The 21,606-nt window shown below is 44.4% G+C and overlaps 1 protein-coding gene across 1 annotated transcript in view; it reads right to left on the bottom strand.

The window, feature by feature from the left end:
- The window catches only part of LOC306941776 (centrosomal protein kizuna-like), a gene marked incomplete at its 3' end in the record, with an annotated part of 24,970 nt that extends 3,564 nt beyond the window's left edge, over positions 1-21,406 (bottom strand). Inside the window, exons 1-9 of the mRNA XM_079527419.1 lie at positions 21,289-21,406; positions 17,885-17,947; positions 17,356-17,518; positions 15,091-15,168; positions 12,869-13,487; positions 11,447-11,822; positions 5,358-5,489; positions 3,873-4,049; positions 1,932-2,082 (exon numbers count right to left, since the gene is read on the bottom strand). Of these exons, the coding sequence (XP_079383545.1) occupies positions 1,932-2,082; positions 3,873-4,049; positions 5,358-5,489; positions 11,447-11,822; positions 12,869-13,487; positions 15,091-15,168; positions 17,356-17,518; positions 17,885-17,947; positions 21,289-21,362 (1,833 nt within the window). The 5' untranslated portion in view covers positions 21,363-21,406. The remainder of the gene's footprint in view (positions 1-1,931; positions 2,083-3,872; positions 4,050-5,357; positions 5,490-11,446; positions 11,823-12,868; positions 13,488-15,090; positions 15,169-17,355; positions 17,519-17,884; positions 17,948-21,288) is intronic.
- Between the last annotated feature and the right edge of the window lie 200 nt (positions 21,407-21,606).

Raw genomic sequence — 21,606 nt, 5'->3', positions numbered from 1 at the left:
GAGAGAGAGAGAGAGAGGTCTCCTGATCTGACCACTTGGTATTTGAACGGCGTCGCTCAATCAAAACTCAATTCCCGTCTCCGATTATGGTCTCTTTACTTTTATTTTCTCTCCTCTATTTTTCTTTTTCCACATGGAGTTAAATGCATCAGTGGGGGTTGAGACTGAGAGGACCCTCTCTCTCTGGCCGGACCCCCGCTGCATCTTTCCTAGATATCAATGAATGAATGCAACTGTTAGCACTTGAATATTCAAAGGGCCCCTTTGAGTGCGTTGCATGCAAGCTGCATACACACTCCATTTGTTCAGAGTGGCCTCCACCACCGGCCATGTGTGGAAGCAGTGTTGTTTTTGGCAGCACATTTTCAATTTTAGTTTAGTCAGTCTTTGGAATGAAACTTCATTTAGTTTTATTCATATTTTAACTGGAATGTTTTAGTGTCACACAATTTTAGTCGACTAAATTTGTTTGTTTTGTGTTTTTGTCGACAAAAATGCATTTTTGCGGGCCTTGATGGCGTCCTAATGGTAGATCTTTACCCTTGGTTGCTTGCTGAAAATAGCCGATCTACAAGCACACAACGCGTCGCTGTGCGACACGTTGTGTGCTTGTAGATCGGCTATTTTCAGAGCCCAAAATATGAGCGCAACCAAACATAAAATGATTTTAATCTAGTTCAGTCTCTCAGAGTTAAATTAACATTGATTTTACAATATAAATTGGGGGTCACAGAGATAGAAATGCCATTAAATGGGGGTCAAACTGCTAGAGCCGTACGAATCTTCTCTTATGGGGGTCCCTGGCATATCTTTTCAAATGGGGGTCCACGGGCTGATTAGTGTCAATTTGAGAACCACCGATATAGAAACATAAGGTTTTTCATAAAACTGTCAGGGATTTGGAAGACATTTGTAGAATCTGGCATGAAAAGGTTTGGGAAGCACTGTTTTAGTCGACAAAATCGGAACGGAACCAAATCCTTTAATTGGCCATCCTGCTCCTCAGCTGGGAAGTCAATGAGCGGGACATAATCATTTCAAAGACTTTCCTCTCTCCACTATGAATGTGTGTGTGTGTGTGTGAATGTGTGTGTGTGTGTGTGTATATATATATACATGTATAAACTCTCCATTGTGAAGGATGTCTGAGTCGCTGCTTCCTTCACGCGTCCTGTGGTGGCCGTGGCAACAGCTTTACTTGAGCTAATGTAAAGCTGTATTTTTGCAAGCTGTCTCGTCTGGTCTAGCTTGAGACCCCCCCCCCCCCCATAACCTCCAACTCGACAGTGAGGGCCTTTGCTAAAAAAAAGTCGTCCAACTCGTCCTTGGCAGATAATACATACCTGGCAGTTAATGTGTTAAGCCAATAAATGCCAGGGACGTGGAATTACATTAATTATCCTCCCCCCGCCTGTGCCAGAACGTGAAATTACGTCTTTCTTTAATCCGTTCATTTTTATTTATTTTTTTACTTTTGGTTTGTTTTGTGCACGCGGCCGTGCGCACGCTTAATAGTCCTTATTCTCTTAAAAATGAGACAAATCTCATCAAAGACAAATCTTTGAGACCTTATAAAAGTCTAAACTTTGATCACACTAAGAAAGTGAAAGCAATCCGTGGCGATGCATCAATCTCTATAATGAGAATCTAGCTCCAATATGGATGGCTATCAAATCTAAGTGACGCGTTTTGTAAGCTCATAGCGTAGATTTTTCTGGCACTGGCGCCACGTTGTGGATTATAGTGGTGGGGCACATACCCTGGCCTACCGTTTGTTGTCAACGGTGTCTGGCAAAAATAGCTCAAATAGAGCTTGTAGATCGGCTATTGTTGAGATTGTTGAAAATTGATTATTTTATACTTGATTAAATTGTTTAATTCGATTGACTGTTGCACCCCGTAAACCTGTGTGTGTGTGTTAGCGGTGCTACCTGCTGGCCGCAGGCGGTATGGCGCTCCAGCAGCAGTGGTGTGAACAGCAGTGCGAGGCGCTCAACGGTGAGGACGCGCCGCTCCTTGAGCACGAGGGCGTGCTCAAACCAGCGGTCCCACAGCGCCGCACCGTCCGGGGGGAGAGACGCACTGTGGGGAAGAGAGAGAGAGAGAGAGACACACACAAATTTACAATTTAGGCATTTAGCAGACGTTCTTAATCCAGAGAGATTTACAGTAAGCAAGGACAATAGTAATACATCAAATACATAGAAACAGTCATCAAGCATCATAAGCAAGCTACGCACGCACACACACGCACGCACGCACGCACGCACGCACGCACAGGTCTAAAAACAAAAAATATATAATTGCGTCTGAAAGATTGAGAGCTTTCGTTTGACTCACTGGCCAGGGAGAATATGAGAATTTGTACACATAAATAAATATAAATTATGGTACAATGTGTAGTCGTAGTCCCTTCATAGCGCAGTGTTAAAATCCCATCGTAACATAACGCACGTAGATAAACACTTAATTGAGTTCAAGCGTAAATAGACATAGACTCTCTCATACGCGACATACTCCAGGCTGAAAGCCGGGCGCTGGGGTCAACCAGCCAACAGGCGTCTCCAGAGGGAACAGAGAGAAGGGGGGGGGGGGGGCTTTAAAATCACACCGCTAGACGGACACGTTTCGTTTGGATTTATTTGGAGTATATACGTTAGCCGCCAGCAGAAAGGTCTCGCCCAAATCAATAAAGTAGTGAAGCGGAGCACGGATTTGGTTCCAAGGGGGTGACTGCTGCTCATTATCAACAGCACTGCGAGTCACAGATAGGGGCCATTTTAATTTGCTCGTGACATTCACCCGTGCAGCGTTGCAGCCAAAGGTGACAGCGGAGATGACCTTTTCCATTTGTGGACAGGGGGGAGGGACGGGGGGGGGGGTCGTATCAAAGGAGAAGTCTGCAGGAAGTCTTATTTCAACCCCCCCTTTCCCCCTCCCTGTCCTGTAAAAATATTACCAGTGAAAATAGGCCGGAGGGAGAGGGGGGGGGGGGGGGGTGCAGACACAGTATAGAGTCCAGAATTTACTTTGTCTGTGGTTTTAAACCATTTAGACGTGAGACCAGATTCTACGAAATGTCTTCCAAATCCTGACAGTTTTCTGAAAAACCTTATGTTTCTATATCAGTGGTTCTCAAACTATTTCATGTCAAGGACCCCCAGAATGACATGTATTTGGCCGCGGACTCCCATCTGAAAATGTGTTGTTCCAGGGACCCCCCAGAAGCAAAGATTTTTTTTGTTAAAAACGTTCACTGTGAAAGAATATATTTTCAAAGATTCCGTTTACAACAGGTAGAAAAGCTCTAAAAACACAGTAAACAATAAAGACTGCAAGAACAGACCAATACATACATAGTCCCAAGTGCCAGATAAATAAAGTTATCCTCCCACTCACCTCACCGCTGAACAAAAACAGCTACCTCCTCCTGCTTCCCTTATTAATGGTACGAATGGAATGAAAATAAATATGTACCTATTGTTTTTCATAACAGGGATCTTTAAAGCAATGGGTAGAACACTCCCAAAACACATCTAGGGGTCGCAATCTGCATCTGCAATCTGCATTCAAAGATGTTCCTAGAAGCTTTGTCATTGGTCGAAAAAAAAACCTGGTCGCAATGACCAATCAGGAAGCAGACAGGCAAATCGACCAATGACAAAGCTTCTAGGAAAATCTTTGAATGCAGATTGCGGCCCCTAGATGTGTCAGAGAGACTACATTTTGTTGGGGAGCGTTCTACCCATTGCTGGGTAAAAAAAGTAATTACAATTTTGACGTATTATTGCTTATAGCAGCTTTAACCATTGGCCAGAAGGCCATAATTCATATTCTCGATGAGGGGCTGAGAGGTCGTGGCGGTGATATACCTGATGTCGGAGCGCCGGACGTCGGAGCGGCGAGCAGCGCTAACGCTAACGAGGTCCTGCGTGAGCAGAGCGCCAGACGCCGTGCTCCGGGACAACCTCGGGAGCTCGGCGAGGACGACAGCGCCGCACGCCTCCAGGTCCTCCACGTTCAAGGCCGCTGATCCGCTGTTACAAAGGCTGCGGTGTGCACACACGCACGCAGACACACACACACACGCAGAAGATGTCGGTTAGCAAAAAGGGAGCACCCCAGGGCTCCATCTTGCAGGATGGAGGCAAAGCGAGCCAGCTGCTGCTGCTAACCAGTTCACACACACCATGCAGAATCAGGGCCAGTGTAAAAACATCGTGTCAAATCTCACGTCTCTCTCTGTCCATCCGAAGGCATCGTTTTTTTTTTTATGTCACGCTTGACCACGTTGGGATACGTATGGATAGATGGTGTTTGTACAGCTAGCGACCGTCCGCTAAAGCTAAGCTATTTAATAGCTAAGCTATTCATATTTTAAACTCGTGGTAACCGGGATTTAGCCGCTAACATTGTCGTTTGTTCAATCATGTTCAATCTGAGCCGTAATTCCGAGATAAACGGCTATAAACATCATCTAGCATTGTGTGTGGGCCGCCATCTTGAAACAGGCAAGAGCAGAGCGACCGGGAGCCCCGCTATACGGTAAATATGATGGAGAGGATTATCAATTAATAAAAAGCTCAAAAAGGCCTTTACGTTCCTGGCCACCTGGGATTTCATGAAATTCACGCTAATTAAGTCCGTGGCCATGAGTGAGTTAAACCCTAGTATACTAAGTTGACTAGAGTGCCCCAGGGGTCTATGCCAAGGCCCCCTCATGTTTTTCACTCAACACTAAATATATTCACATAAAATAGCAGATCACGTTCCGAGCTTGTAGATCAGCTACTTCCACCTTAATGTGTGTCGTCGTCCCCCCCCCCCGTACAGGGACGCTAGGATTGACGTGGTTACGTATTCCTTTGCCAGATGTTTTATCTGTAAATGGCGTGCTCAGATTGCCGTGAATTAGCCAGGCCTTTCTTTGAAGTATTAAAGGCATGCGAGATTGGAATCCGGTCTAATCAAACAGGACCACTCCATCCTCTGTGTCTCCCCCCACTCACTCACTCCGCCAATTGCCGAGACCAACAATTCAGCAGCAAAGGACGGTTACTATAACAATCCGCTGTGCTTGAAAACCCCTCAGGAAGGAGCCTGTGTTTGTGCGTGTGCGCGCTCGCGTGCCTGTGTGTGTGTGTGTGTGCGCGCGTCCGCGCACGGGTGTGTGTTTGTTGTCTCTGCCAAGTGATGACACTTCATCTAAAGTGAGAGCCCTTGGCAGCAGGATAATACATTTTCTTACAAATCTACAGAAACGACTTGACGATGATCGTGAAAACAACAAATGAATAAAAATGAAATAAAACTACTGTTGGAATTAGAAAACAAGTTTAAAGAAGACACGCCTGCACCTGATAATGTGGTTTCGTTTCCCGGCGTGGAGCGCGGCGGGGGGGTTCTGGTAGACGTGCACCTGCCCCACTCCATCATGCAAACGTCCTTCGATGCTCTCCAGCAGACGAACGAGTCCTTGGTGGGAGAGCCTGAAAGAACACATCATTACACATTAAAACCACTGAAAGGAAAGCTCCGAAGTAGAAAGGAGGTCATTGATCGATATGTGGTTATTTATCAAATAAAAAAAAAGTGCCATCCGATTGAAATGTCTGTGGTATTTATTCGATTTATTATTTTTTCCCTCCAGATTTCCTTGAGGTCGTCAAGGTCTTCGGAAGGAATTTGATTCGATTAGAGTGCCCTTCGACCTTCGGCTGTTCAGAACCCGTCTATAGATGTTGAAGACGTGACAGGTTAGAGGGAAGCACAGGTTGTTGGAGTGGTTCAACATGGCACACTGAGAAGTAGGCGTCTACACTGGAAAACATTATCCATAAGGTGAAATATTGGATTGACTGATAACATGGGCAGATATTTGCATTTTTGAGGGGCGCTATAGCCCCTTCTATATTCAGCTATTAGTGTAGATTTTCGTCTTACACCAAGAATGAATGGAGAATTTATGTCATATGTAGACGAGCAAATCGGCTATTTTTGTCACAAAGATTAAAGTCCCATTGACAATGAATGGATGATGTCGAAGAGTGCCCCTCACTTCACACAGGTGTACCATATCGGTATCATATCGGCTGCTAAGGACAAGAAAATGTCAGATTTATTTTATTTATTTTCTCCCTTTCAAATGTTTCTTTGAAAATAGATTATTATGTACAATTTTGGATTTATCCAGTGTAATTTAGTGGGGGGGAGGGAGGGGGGAATATATTCTCATGCATTTATTGTATTTTACTTCAAGCACTACTATTCAATCATCAATTTTAGCTTGTAGCGATTGAAATGTAAAATAGTCTGTCTAGAATATACTGCACACGCACAGGCAGTGTGATCAGATTATTTTAAGGGTACAGCAGTGGTTTTCAACCCTTTTCATATCAAGGCCCATTATTTTATTAACGTAGAATATTTTGTTGTCGTAATTGACGTTGGTGCCATAGGAGAGGCAACAGGCAAACCTTGATCAAAAGTAGCAATTCTTCTACATTCACTTTATTGTGTAGACTTCTTGTATATGCAGATGTTTAACAATAATTTAACTCTTGAGAGCGTAAAATGAAATTAATGGTTTCATTTTACGCTCTCAAGAGTTAAAGATCTAATAAGGGTCCATTTGGTTACCAACTCTATCATTGAAGTGGGGACCATCTGGACCCCCCCTCAAGGACCACTGGTGGTCCCCTGGACCACTGGTTGAAAACCACTGGTACAGGATATGGGAATCTTGGAGGAGAAAACAAATAGCCTATCGTATCGTCGTCTTTCCTGTTCTCCAATCCACATCGGACAACCTGGAGACATTTCCTTCTTCACATTCAATCAAAAGGGCATAATGTTATAATGGATTAATATGCAAATACATAAGCAAGCCATGCAGACAGAAATAAATCTCTAAAGACAAAAAATAAAGCGCATATTCAAATAAGTAAGGACCCCGGCGACAAGAAAAAAGGGGGGGGGACTTTGGATCGAGATTTCTTTTGGTGCAGAGATTTACCGCTTTAATCTGGCCGTGTGCGCGGCAGCAAAATGAGAAATGGATGCCTAATGCATGTGGATATTGGGAGGGAATTCATGTCTTTCTCGAGCATTAAGCTCTGGGTGGCCCTCATTGAATTCTCCCCCAGAAAGACCCCCCCCGAGCCCAGAGAGAGAGAGAGACCCTGAGCCACCCCCCCCCCCCCCAAAAAAAAAAAACATGAAAGGGGGCCAAAAAAAAAGAATTTATGACAATCTGTAATGGGCCCCGAGGTCAGGGGGGGTCAGCAAACAATTGCTCCTTCTCTTTTGCAGGTTGTTTCTTGGTAACATCCTGATTAAGGCGGCGGCTTGAATGATATCCATGGCATTCTGTAGTGTGCAATCCATCTGTGTGCTAAGTCCTCTCCACCGCCGCCAATAGCGCCGTCTTTTTTTCCTCTCTCTCTCTCTCTCTCTCTCTCTCTCTCTCTCCCTCCCCCCCTCTCTCTCTCTCTCTCTCTCTCTCTCCCTCCCCCTCCCTCTCTCCCCCTCCCTCCCCCCCCCTCTCTCTCTCTCTCTCTCTCTCTCTCTCTCTCTCTCTCTCTCTCCCCCCCCCCCCTTTCCCATCAGCGTGGGCCTTGAAATACTCTCTCCACTTTATTTGTCAATGCTCTTCAAAGGGGAGACCTTTAGAGAGGGAGAAAGTGAATTTGTCATGTGCTCCTCTCTCTCTCTCTCTCTCTCTCTCTCTCTCATATATATAGTCACACATGTTGCCAGGTCTCATGGCGAGGTCTGCAACCTTACTTTAGGCGCTGCGTCCGTCTGTCTGTCCGCATCTCGACACCGTCGCGAGTAGTGCATTGTTAGCCGGGAGAGAGAGAGAGAGGTTGTCCTCTCTGCAGTGATATTGCTCTTATACACACGGGGTGTGTGTGTGTGTGGGGGTGTGTGTGTGTGTGTGTGTGTGTGTGTGTGTGTGTGTGTGTGTGTGTGTGTGTGCGCTGTGCCGTCTCCAGGGTGACGATGTGTTGTCACATGAAACAGCCTCAGCGTTCGGTGATTGGGGGGGGGGGGATTCACCCAGTGTTGATTTTGATAGCAAAATCTTTATTTTAGTTTTAGCCTCTTGAATAGTTTTGATTTATGTTTCATTTTAGTCACCTGGAATGTGTTAGTGTTAGTCTAGTTTTAGTCAACTAAATACATTAAGATTTTAGTCAACTAAATCTAGTTAATTTAGTCGACTAAAATGTATTTTGGGCCTTGATGCCGTCGTAAAGACTGATTTTACATTTGCTGAAAATAGCCGATGTACAAGCTCAGAACGCGTCGCAGCGTGACGCGCTGTGCGCTTGTAGATCAGCTATTTTCAGCATGCAACCAAGTGTAAAATGACAAGTGTCTTTTACTTAAACTGTACCTCTTGTCCACAAGTCCTAACATTTTAGTCCAGCTTTCATCTGGTGACGGACAGAGTGCAAAACATTCTCTCTCCCCATTGCCTTCGGCCTTGTGGAGACAACAACAACCCCCCATGGGGCACAGAAATAACAGAGCCCATCGGTGGTGGGAGCAAACGGTGCACAACAACCAAGAACCATATGCAGAAGGAAGGCAGGAAGAATGCATGCAGTCTAGCTTAAATACCCCGCCCAATTGGTCAGCTGACTGCCACATCAGCGTATGCCGTGTGGGTCTTGCAAACACTGTATACACCCACATATTATATATGTTATATTATATATATATATGCAGCATATTAAAGAGTATCCTGCTGCCAATAATACAATAATGGGATAATGCTGTGAATTGCTCGAGTTTGTTTTCCCTGTGTGTAAACTCTAACCTTGACAGACACACGGAGAGAGATAGACAGGGGAGAGAGATAGACAGGGGAGAGAGATAGACAGGGGAGAGAGGTAGACAGGGAGAGAGGTAGACCTGGGAGAGAGATAGACAGGGGAGAGAGATAGACGGGGAGAGAGGTAGACAAGGGAGAGAGATAGACAGGGAGAGAGGTAGACAGGGAGAGAGGTAGACAGGGAGAGAGGTAGACAGGGAGAGAAGGAGAATGTGTGTTTGGAGTCAGTGCTTTCCATCAAAGACCTACAGTAGCTCATCCACAGAAGCTCTTGGTGTTAACAATGTATATTTCTCCTGCTAGTGCTGCTCTTCACACTATAACAGCAGAGCAGAGTCCATGCACACACAACATTCTGTGGTCTCTCTCTCTCTCTCTCTCTCAAGAAAGAAAAATCACAACCATGTGAACTGAGTGGTGCAAATCCCCCCCCCCCCCCCCCCCCCCCCTCCCCCTGTCTCTCTCTCTCTCTCATTAGCAGGCAACATGCAGCACTATCTCTCTCTCTCCGTTTCAGCGCCACTTTTGGTACTCATTGGTACTGGTCACAAACACACAAACATACAGTAGTAGTTGAACACGGACATTGCTGTTCGTTGGAGTGGTTGCACCACTCAAAAATAATCCTCCACATAGGGCTAGGCAATGTATCAATATTATATCAATAGCATTGAGCATGAGACTATTATAATTGTCTGGGAAACTTGGACTTGTATTGTCTTTTCCTGGTTTTAATGATCTCTTAAAGCCATAGTTTATACTTTCATTGGATGGGTGAACGTGTTGAAAGCTTGTAGATTATATTTAGCTAATTTGGGATATTTGATTTCGTCCAGCTCTACCTCTGCATTGTTTCATGTTCAGAAGCCACCCTTCGCGTTCCTGCCGTTACAGATATCAACTGAACTTTGTTCCAAGAGTTCCGGAAAGTAACATATTTGATGCATTCACCACTAAATCACTAAATCTAAAAAAAAATTTTTTAAAAACACATGCTGCTTAGTGGCTTCAGTACAATATAAAAATGAATAAGTTACATTGAAGGAAGTATACTTAAAGCCTCATCAGCGTGCAATTTGTTCTGACTGCAGTGCATTCAAAATATAAAACAATGCAACAGCAAACAAACATTGCAAAGGGGAAAGAAACAACACCAGTGAAGATGGAGGATTTCCATGAAAGAACAGCAACTTAACCTATAACATAAAAGTTTTCTTTTCGAGAGCTTATGAGTGCTCGTGTTTGAAAGACTTTCCAGGCCAAAATGCCATAATCTGCGGGCACACAGATATTCACATTTGGCTCTCGTACGCTTCTAAAACTCCACGATCCTTCAACTTAGAGGCCGCCCTCACCGCCCGAGCCAGGGGATTTGCGGGGCCGTGAGTGAGTGAGTGTACGCCGTCCACATGCCCGCCCGCCCCTCCAGAACACTCTGTTGCGGCCCAAATTTCCTCCTCCACTGCATGGGGGGACTTCCCGAGGTCTCTGAGGCAGAAAATTGCTCTGTTACGGCATTATCTTGGATTACGGCAATGCGGTCGGTCGGTCACGGGCCCTGAGCTCTCCGTATGAGGTGCCATCGCCGCCGCTGCCACTGCTGTAGCTCTGCTGCTGTCGAGAAGCACCGTCCGGGGCTGAGGTGGCGCGGAGCGTGAAGCAGCGTCCGGGGCTGAGGTGGCGCGGAGCGTGACGGCCCCCAAAATCCCCTCCTCCTGTCAGCCTTCTTTAATCCATTTAGGACGGGAACGCATCTGTGTCGCCTTAGCTTTTAACCACATTAACCATTATTTTTTTTAACTTTAGCTCATTTTGAAAAATCTTGGAAAATGTGTGTAGATCTTTGCATATATATATTCTTTCACAGCGAACGTTTTTAACTCAAAACGAGAAGGTCGTGCTCCCAAATTAAATGTATTAATCGGGCGGTAAAAAGAAAAGAAAATGTTTCGGCCACTCACGCCTTCGTCATTTGTAGAATCGGCCTCGGGTCTTAAACGGTTATGTCACTGAATAAAATAGTGTCTTACGAGTTGGTGTCATCAAATTACCTTAAACAAACGATGCTCTCTCTCCACTTCATTGATTGTCAATTTGTCTTTGGAAACATTCACTTTAACCGAATACATGCCGCCACCAGATGGCTCCACTCAGGAGCCACTAGCCAGTGCCAGCTTAATGCAGAAAATGACACTCTTTAGACAGCCGTGAACTCGCTCGTTGAACCGGAAGTGACGCAGTCCGGGCCGTCTGTCAATGTAAACTCTACTCTACTCGCAATTTCGGATTAAAGTTTTATTAAGCTCTAAACATCGTCCTTTACCTCAAATCTGAGCCCTAAAGATGCTTTAGATCGCGTGCGTCGAGATTTGGGATATTCGATGACGTGACTCACACCACATGGGAGCCACCGGAGGCTAACGATGGATGCTAAAAACAGCTAACGTGACGGTAAATAAAATACTTCTGGATTAATAGACATTTAAAGAAACCCGAGATTTCTCAGGTTGGCAAAGGAGGGTTTAAGCAATAAATCCGGGGAAATCGCGGGTTTGGCATAGATCGTGTTAAGGTAGTTTTTAACTGTTGAAAAGCCACACGTACCTTTCTGTCATAGACTCTGTAGGCGTAGTGGAGTCACACATGGACTGAAGGGGCTTCTTGGACTCTTGGACGGATGATTCTTCCTCCCGACAGCGAAGACTCTGGTCGTCCGGCGGCGGGGAGGAGGCAGTCCTCTTGTGCGGGGATGCGCTCCTCTCGTGCGGGGATGCGCTCCTCTCGGGCGGGGATGCGCTCCTCTCGGACGTCACTCTGGCGTCGGGGGGCGTGTCCAGGTGGGCCACGCCCTCAGTTGGCTCCTCTCCCTCGTCGTCGTGGTCCAGCTCGGACTCGGACTCAGTCAGAGAAATGGACAGGTCGCTGTCGCTGCTCACCAACACACTGCTGCTGGCCGTGCTGACCACACTCTCACGTCGCCCTGGAAGCAAAGACGGATTTGTTTGACAATGTTTTCGCAGCTCTGGAGAATAATATATATTAGATATACTATCTAATATATATTATAATATATATTATTATTTGACTTTTTTTTTTAATAATGGCCATAATTATGCAGCCTTTGTGTCCTGATTTTTAACCACTTTCAACCTGGCGTCCCTATTCTGGCCATTTTAGAATCTTCTTATTTGTGGACAAAACTTGAATCAAATCTACGATTGTCAAATTGATTAGAACCGATCTGACATATTTCGGACAAAATAAAAGTCGGTGGGCTAGGACTCTCCAAAAATCGGAATCAGATAGATTTACTTATCAGAGCCAAAGGTCTGGCACCGGCCGGGCTCTAGTAGAAACTGAAATGAATGATGAAGTAGTCAGCAAACAATAAGTCCTTTTCACAGGGTTTATTTATCTCTCATGGACATGAAGCAACAGACTCGTTTTAACCCGACAGGCCTGGCTGAGGAACACTAAATAAAGGATGTGAATAGGACATTTATCGTGTGCTGTAACGTCTTCATTTCTATTACATTAGTGAGTCCTAGCTGCACCTACAGTACATACAGTAAACAACTTTCATCTAATCTGGAGTGTCGCGGTGCCTTCTGCTTTTGCAGATATTTTCCATAACCCATTGAGACCACCAGATTCTACAAAATTAATTTTTCTGAAAAACCCTATATTTCTAGATATCAATGGTTGGTTCTCCAACTATTTCATGTCGAGGACCCTCAGAATTATTAGATTATATTTGGCCGCCGACCCCCATCTGAAAATATGTTGTTACAGGGACCTCCCAGAAGCAACGATTTGAGTTAAAAGCATTCGCTGGGAAAGAACACATATTCAAAGATTTGCACATATTGTCACGATAAAAAAAAAAAAAAGCAGATCTACAAGCTTGTAGCGTGCCACTCGGTGCCGCGCTATGAGCTTGCAGATTGTGTGGTTAAAAGCGGTTAAAATCTATGAGGTGACACAGACGCGTCCTCAGGTGTAAATGGGCTAGTAGAAACTGCGAACCTGAGCGGCTCGGCCCTCTCTCCTCTTCCTCCGTGGCGGGCTGCGGCTGATGGGGGGCGTCGTGTGTGCCGGCGCTTTCTGCCGCAGCGCCGCCGCCGCTCTTCTTGGCCCACACGGGGCTCGTCGTGTCACCACCAGACGATGAAATGTTCCCCTCGGGCCTCGTCAAGGTCACTGGAGGTGAGAGCGGCCGCTCGTCGTCGCAGGCTCTGAAAGGCACGGCGCCGTAGGCGGCGACGGCGCCGTCCGTTAAGGCGCAGGCGGATGGAAGAAGCACCGGCGCCCTTCTTCTTCTTTCATGTCTGTCACTCAAACTGCAGCCGCCGCTGCCGGGGGAGCCGTTTGAGCCTGAAATGTCATCAGATAAGCGTGCTGCACGGTCCGCGGCGGCAGCAGCCTCTTCTCCGCTGACTTTGGAGTCCTTCAGAAGGCCACTTGGTAGACGTTTGGGGGAGTGCGCCGCGAGGCGATCAGGTGAACCGCGTGCTGCTCGGCCTGAGTGTACTCTCGTGGCCGAAGACCCTCCGGAGGACGCCCGGTGGTGGTCTGTGAATATTACTGCCGCTGGTCGACGGGCAGAGGACGAGTCATCCTGGGTTTTTTCACTCGCACCTTCGACCTGTAGAAAAGTACATTATAATATACAGTATGTATACTGTTTATATATATATATATATATATATATATATATATATATATATATGCTCAGATTGTAACATATAGCATCTATTGAACAGCCATTGGCCTACAGGACTATGGTTTTTCCATAGTGCTCACAATTTCCCGTTTATATTTTTATTCTCTTCAAATGTACACCTCCTAAATCAAGTTAAATGGGCTAATCTCAAAAGAAATTCAACTCGAGTGCCTAAAAGCCTGTTTTTCGATTTTGAATATATAGTTTATTCGGACCAAGGTGAGAATTCTCTTACAGCCATATTTTTATATATAGATATATAAAAAGAGAACGTTTCAGGATCAATGTTTTAACTTTTAATCTTATTAGAAATCCTCTACTACAAGTTGTGATTCATGTCTCCAATGTCACCGAGGTGAGGAGAGGGAGAGGCGAAAACCCTCCCTTCCAAACATAATAACAAAAAGCATGGCTTCTGTTTCTTTTCTGATAAGCGTCTTAAATACCAAACAGTTAGCCGCTTAATAACATTCACTGTAAACCAATGCAGCCCGGGCCAGCAGATCCACAAAGTAGGTAAAAAAAAAAAAAAAAAGAGGGAAAAGTTAATTTCTTGGCTGAGTGATTCCATCGCTAGCTGCAGGGCAAAGTAGAAAGTGTTTCACTAAAGTAGCAATTGATTCTTCTATCAATCTGCGGCACGCGTGTGCTCTTCCAAGGAATGTATTAAATATGAAAATCATATCCCGTTATCATCGGGCTCCAGCTTTCAGCACGGTATAAGCTTCCCTTAATGAATGCTGCAGCCTGAGGGACATGCACGCTGCCAGCCAATGGCTTGTATGCATAATGGAGTGACGGAACCATTTTGCTCATTACAATATCGCCAGGCAGGGGTGGTGGGTGGTGGGTGGGTGGGGGGTTTTGGGGGGGGGGGGGGGGGGTGCACACAGTTACAAGTGACTGCTCTAGACGGAACGCTCCAAGTTATTATGAGATGTCTTAGACATTTCATCTAAAAGAGCTTTAACTGCTTTAAGTGAAGGGAGAGGAAACGGCTATGGGCTTGAACTACAGCGCTCGCTGCAGATGCAAGCGGCAGGATTAGACACCTGTGCCATTACAGATACACTGTTTAAACCTTAGACTCCTCCTCACACAGATTTTATACTCTGCATAATATCTACTTCCCTTTGTTGTTCTAAACCGTGAAAACACTGTGGGAACGGATTGAGATTTGCATTATCCCAGGTAACCGTTACCGAAATCTGCATTCCGCACAGGAACATCAAGTAGCCTGCATTTCTTTTTGGGGGGTTTAATACACAACAGGAATGTAAATACGCCATCATGCATACTTTTGATTTGTACAACATACAGTAGAGTACAATCTATGTATAATGTGAAATGATAGTTAAACACCTAGAGACAATGTGGTGCAATTGTGTGTGTGTGTGTGCGTGCGTGCGTGCGTGCGTGCGTGCGTGCGTGCGTGCGTGCGTACACACACAATCTTTGCATAGTTCATGCTTTTCAAATATATTAACTATGAGTAATTTCTCATTTCTAACAGGCACATATTTACCTCCTTCATTCCATATTCTTTCAATTCTTTGTTTTTTCTTGCCGTCATGAATCTGGTAATTTGATTCATGCACTCCGCCTGTGGAGAGGGGAAAAAAAAGGAAATGCAAATACAAAATATATTATTTTCTCTATCTTGGATATACCATTGATTAAACGATATAGTAGAGACATTTGCTTACTACTAACTGTTCACATTTTAAACAACGTCTTGTCTCATATGATTCTTTAATGAAGGCATCATTTCTCAGCACTGATTGACACATGGCATGGCCACCCGACTCTGTGGACACGGTATAAACACGGAGGGGATTCTGTCTACATGATCATTCTGTGTGTTAAACATGATGTACAAACAGGTTTAGGTGTGGTGGTGGTGGTGGTGGTGGTGTGGGCTCTGGGACGGGGGGCGGAGGCAGGGAGCCTGCCTGCCTGCCTGATGGGGGGCGGAGGCAGGGAGCCTGCCTGCCTGCCTGCTGGTGACATTCAGTGCAGCGTGACATGGAGAGTCACTCAGTCACCGCGGTGATTCCCCAGTGACTCTGTGCTGCCAGCGCTCGTTAATCAATTATCTGACAAGCCCAGACTGGGGCCGTCTTAATCCAACAAGACCTGAGAACAGATTCTACAAAATGTCTTCTAAAATCACGACAGTTTTCTGGAAAACCTATGATTCTATATCAGTGGTACTCAGACGGTTTCATGCCAAGGACCCCCAGAATGATATGTATTTTCAAACATATCACATCTACAAGCTTGTGGTGTGGGCACTCGGTGCCGTGCTATGATGAGCTTGTAGATCTGCTATTTTTTCCAACAGATAAACGGTTGGTGGTTAAAGTGGTTAAACGCTGAAGCGACACAGATGCGTTCCTGTCCAAAATGGGTTAATCCCACCAGGCTCTTATTAAAACAGTCTAATGGTGCCGTTGAGGGTATATAGGGATTAACTTCTACATCCTAGGCCCCCTTTTGTGTTGTCAAAACAATGGCAATCTTCTGCACAACCTTAGAAAACGTCTCCATCAATTAATACAGGCGGTTGCTAAGTATGACTATTAGACTAAAAATGAGGAGTTTTGTTTTGCTTATGTTGCCGCATTCTACTCCCAAGGAATTGGATGGTATTTAGTGCAACACAGACCATCCATGTAAAAGAAAATAAGAACTCACACTAATACTGTGTGTGCTGCTGTGTAATCACACAGTAGACACAAGGAAATGCAATAAGTAAAATAACGTTATGTGTGACTCCATAAAGCATCACAAGGAAATAAAGCAACTGCTTGAGGGGAGAGTGACTAACCCTCTGAAACACTTCACACTCTCTGTATTGAGCAATTATCTCGGCGAGTCATAATTAACCAATTTCGTTAATTTGATATTAAGCTGTCAAGCACTGCCATTGAGTTTTAAGTGATAATCGGACTGGCTCATTGTTCTCTCGCTCGCTCATTTGCTTGCAGTGATAAATTGCAGTGTTTGAGTGTTTACTATTGTCACATCAAGCAATTGCTAGTGAACGTTCCTACAGTGGATGATAATTAGAGGGTGATACTGAGGCAAATGCGGATAAAGATGTTTTATTATGTTCTGTGTTAATATTCCCTTTACAAAAATGTATTGCACATTTTCTGTTTCACATAGGCCTAACTAATGGAACTAAATTGGTAACCTACACATACCTATACAAGCCCCACATTTTTCATCATCAGGTGTGATCAATTGGCTAATAAAGGGCGAGGTCGCGCATCATTGTGATGTCAGAACATCATTGTGATGTCAGAACAGGCCAGCTCCATATATGGAGATCTAGGATGGGTGATCAGTGCCTGTTTATGGGGTGATCAAGTGTGATCAATTGGCTAATAAGGATCAACATATGGAATGAACTCTGTACTGGCCATATATGGAGCTTGTCTTGAGTGTGATGTCAGAACAGGCCAGCTCCATATATGGAGATCTAGGGGTGATCTGGATTTGGGCCCTGTCCGGAACCTGGGCAGAGGCTTTTGTGCTGGTTCTGGACAACCGGCCATCCGACGGCCTTGACAACGGGCACTGCACTCCCTGTGGTGGTACGTGTGGAACGTGTGTGTCAAATTTGAAGTCGGTGGGGCGAACGGTTCTCCAGTTACGTGGATTACACACAGAGACTTGGTGCATTTATAAATAAATATATATATATAAATAAATAACGGAAAACAAAAACAACATGATTCACATTGTGCCTATTGATGTCAGATGTCGACTGAGGGCGGGATACCTTCTTTCGATGCAGGGGGGCACAGTCACAAGCCTGTTCCTTCATCCTCGTCTCGATGCTGTCCGCGTCTCTCAGAAGCTCAAGGTTTCTCATTTTTGCTCTCGTCTCTCTCTCGCAGATTTCCTGGAGATAACTGCGCAGCTTGGCACTCTTTATCTGTGAGCTGGCGGCAGTAGAGAGAGAACCATTATTTAAAAGAACCTTTATCTGAAAGCATTGTCACAAATAAAGGGCTAGATGTTTTTTTTTGTTTTAGCTTTTATACACACATTGTGGTTTCATGTCTGATCTCAAGTTACACTTTGTTAACCAACATGTTCAGGGTTATGGGACAAAGAAAGAATACAAACTAGAGCCTGCCTGCTTTCTCAGGGGATAAACTGAATATTGACCATCAAGGCATCATTTGTATCAAATCCTGTGTCTATAGGTGAGACATGACCTTTGACACGATCTTAAATATCTCAATAGTACTAGTGTACTAGTTGAGATATGTATATATCACACATATGTTGTTGAGGTGACTTACATTCTTTTATCAGACATGGAATAAGAAAATAGCTCCTTCTCCAACTCCAGCCTTCTTTTCTCCCTGCATAGACATTATACAAATAATAATAAAATAAAATAAACATAAATCATAATTCATAATCACAATAGTTTCTTATTATCTATGTTATGTTATCAAGGTCATTTGTATTGTTATTCTTGCTGATTATTCCTAACCAGTGGTGAAAGGAGTAGTACTCAGATGTTTTCACTTTGAGCTTCTTCTATAGAATGAAGTCCTGTTTTTCTTCTGCCTCACGAAAAAGGCTGGTCACTGGCCTTTTCATGTCGCAACTTGATTATGGCTATGTTGTTTACCGTTTCGCCTGTTCCTCTGCTTTGGGCAGACTTGATCCCCTTTTTCACGCTGCTTTGAGATTCATTACCAGCTCCACCTACAGGACACACCATTGTACTCTGTACTCCTTAGTAGGGTGGTCCTCCTTAGCATCTCGCAGGCTGCTACACTGGTATACTTTTTCTACAAAGTCATTCTTGGTAATTCCCCTTTTTACATTAGTTCTAAATTCGATCTAGTCCAAAACTCGCTCAACCTCAGATCAGATGCGCTATGTCGTACCCAACACCAAATCTGAGGCAGGGAAAAAAACCCTTGCGTTTTTTGGGCCCTGGGCTTGGAACGATCTACAGACCAGATTAAAATTGGCTTCCTTGATCCCCCTAGTGACTTTTAAGAGGCTTGCCTCTGGCATACTCTCCAGCCATTGCTCCTGCTTTGATGAGTAGCAATTTGCGGTGTTCTTAGTTTTATATTAGATTAGTAGTTTCTTGATGTATTGTTCTTATTAGTCTCTTTTAGTCTGTACTTGGTTTAGTGGTTAGCTATTTAGACTCTCTCTGAGTCTCCCTGGTAGTAGGTTTATGGTATTACGGATGTCATATGTTTGTCTTGTCATGTCCTGTATTTCCTGTATTTGTTGTTACTGGCAGAGCTGTGTAACATTTATTTGCCTCTTCTCTTGGCCAGTGCGCACTTGTAAAAGAGACTTTGGTCTCAATGTGATTTTACTGGTTAAATAAAGGTTAAATAAAAAATGTTTTAGCAGCACATAGCCCGCGGACCAACCATTTGAAAAGAGACGCCATGCAGGGACCCCCATAGAGGAGATCTTTACGGCTATAGCAGTGATTCTCAACCCTTTTTAGGACCCTAGCATTTGATGTGCATCAGATCAGTGGTTTTCAACCAGTGATCCGGGGACCACCAGAGGTCGTTGAGGGGGTTCCAGGTGGTCCCCAGCTAAATGATATAGAGTTGGTAACCAAATGGACCCTTATAGATACAACCACCCCCCACCCCATTTAACTCTCAAGAGTTAAATTATTGTTAAACATCTGCATTACTTAAATGACTATACGTCTACCCAATAGGCCTATCTCACAGCCCGCTTTCCACGCCCACTTCCGGTAAATAGTGGTGTCATTTAACATTAGCATTTACACGTTTTTTTCTCTGGAGAATCTAAGTACATTTTCTAATGTAAAAATGTGACAGACCAATATTATTATGAAGCAAACAAGATGGTAAATCAGCTCGAACAGATAGAACAAACCTTACCTTGAGAAAACAAAAGTTGTAGACTTCTTAAATTACCTCTGTTAACATGTAGTGTCTATGGAGTGACGTCACGCTATCACCACTAACCCCGAAAGGGGGCGTATTAAGGGGGCGGGGAAATTCTGTGAGATAGGCCTATTGGGGACTGCCCTTACCTCCCGTTAGTCAGACCTGTGCTGCGGGTTACAAATCACCTGTGTTACGGGTTACAAATCACCCGTGCTGCAGGTTACAAATCACCTGTGCTACGGGTTACAAATCACCTGTGCTGCAGGTTACAAATCACCTGTGCTACGGGTTACAAATCACCTGTGCTACGGGTTACAAATCACCTGTGCTGCGGGTTACAAATCACCTGTGCTGCGGGTTACAAATCACCCGTGCTGCAGGTTACAAATCACCTGTGCTACGGGTTACAAATCACCTGTGCTGCGGGTTACAAATCACCCGTGCTGCAGGTTACAAATCACCCGTGCTGCAGGTTACAAATCACCTGTGCTGCAGGTTACAAATCACCTGTGCTGCAGGTTACAAATCACCCGTGCTGCAGGTTACAAATCACCCGTGCTGCGGGTTACAAATCACCCGTGGCTTCCTGTGAGGTTAGGGTTTGGGATATTGTTAGTAATGGACTGGTCTGACTAAAAGAACAATTGGAGAATGTAGATAATTATTTTTTCCATGTTTATTTTCCATTTATTTTTCATTTTCCATTATTTATTTTGCCTGTTATCTCATATGGTATTCACCATCAATACAGCATGGAATTGTGGACAAAATCTTATCCAACGACAACAAAATATTCTTATAGTCTTAGGTCTGAGAGGTCAAGTCCCATCCCATTATTTATATACCACTTAAGCCACGGACCAACATTTGATGACATTTAGCCTCTCGCACCCAAACATTCATATTTTGTTGTTGTTGGATAAGATTGTCTACAATTCCTTTGGCAAACGTTGATCAAAATAACAATTCTGCTACATTCTCTAATCTTGTAGAGTTATTGTAAATTAAGTAGGCTAGACAGATGTTTAACAATAATTCAACTCTTGAGAGCTAAAATGAAACCAAATCATTTTACACTCTTAAGAGGTTAAGTTCTAATAAGGGTCCACTCCATTTGGTTCTCCATCATTTAGCTGGGGACCACCTGGCTGGAACCCCCTCAGGACCACAGTGGTACCCGGACCGCTGGTTGAAAGAGCAGAGCAGTGTCTCTTGATAATAACGCAACAATAGCTCTGGCGTGCATCAAATCACCACAAATAAACCACAAGGACTCCTGTCCACACAGAGTTTAAACTTTAAAGTAAAGAACTCTAGCATGCAGTAGGCTATAGCATGCTTTTGGTTCTGGTTTACAAATATTTGCTGCTGGTAATAATGCAAATGCGGCTATTTGTCCCAAAGTGAAAAAAAATGCTGCTATTTCAAAAAAGCTTTATACCCGTATATAACGATGCAAGGTGACATAATAGAGCTGTGTTTACAAAATGATGTACCCCCTGGCTCCAACTATACTCCCCATTTTCAACTGTTGCTATATTTTGACACTTGCTTTGGCAATGTAAACCTATGTTTTCTCATGCCAATAAAGCTCCTTTGAATTGAATCGAATTGTTTCGAAAGCAGGAGGACACATCCATCCAGCTGTAGCTTATTGACGCTAACTACACTGTTGTTAGCATCTCTCTGTGCTAACCAGCTAAGCTAACCGCTGTTGTTTTGAACAGCAGAGACAGCAGCGCGCGCTGAGAGCCTCGTGTGCTGCTGGTGCAAGAGAAACGGAATCGAAGCTTCACCTTTCATGCAAACTCTGCTGGATGGATGCGATCTTTGTGAAGTATTCCTCATTAGTGAAAGAAGAAGCAGCCATGGTGATGATGATAATAGCTCCTTTACTGCGGATTGCGGAAGAAGAAAGGACACGCGAAGGGGGGAAAATGTGAATAAAAGATGTTTGAGTCTGTTGCCATGGTCACCAGTGTTGCCATGTCTGCTTATTATAAGCGACTTTGGGCTTGTTTTTCTGTAAAGCTGCTTGTAAATATTTGTATAGGGTTGCGGTTTTTTGGGGCTTGTTTCTAAAGTGTAGTTCCACATTTGTCACTTTTTTCCGC

The sequence above is a fragment of the Electrona antarctica genome (genome assembly GCF_951216825.1).
Source record: "Electrona antarctica genome assembly, chromosome: 18".
In the NCBI taxonomy this organism is placed as follows: Eukaryota; Metazoa; Chordata; class Actinopteri; order Myctophiformes; family Myctophidae; genus Electrona; species Electrona antarctica.
The sequence above is the reverse complement of the archived record's forward strand: the minus strand, read 5'-3'. Positions and strand labels throughout refer to the sequence as shown.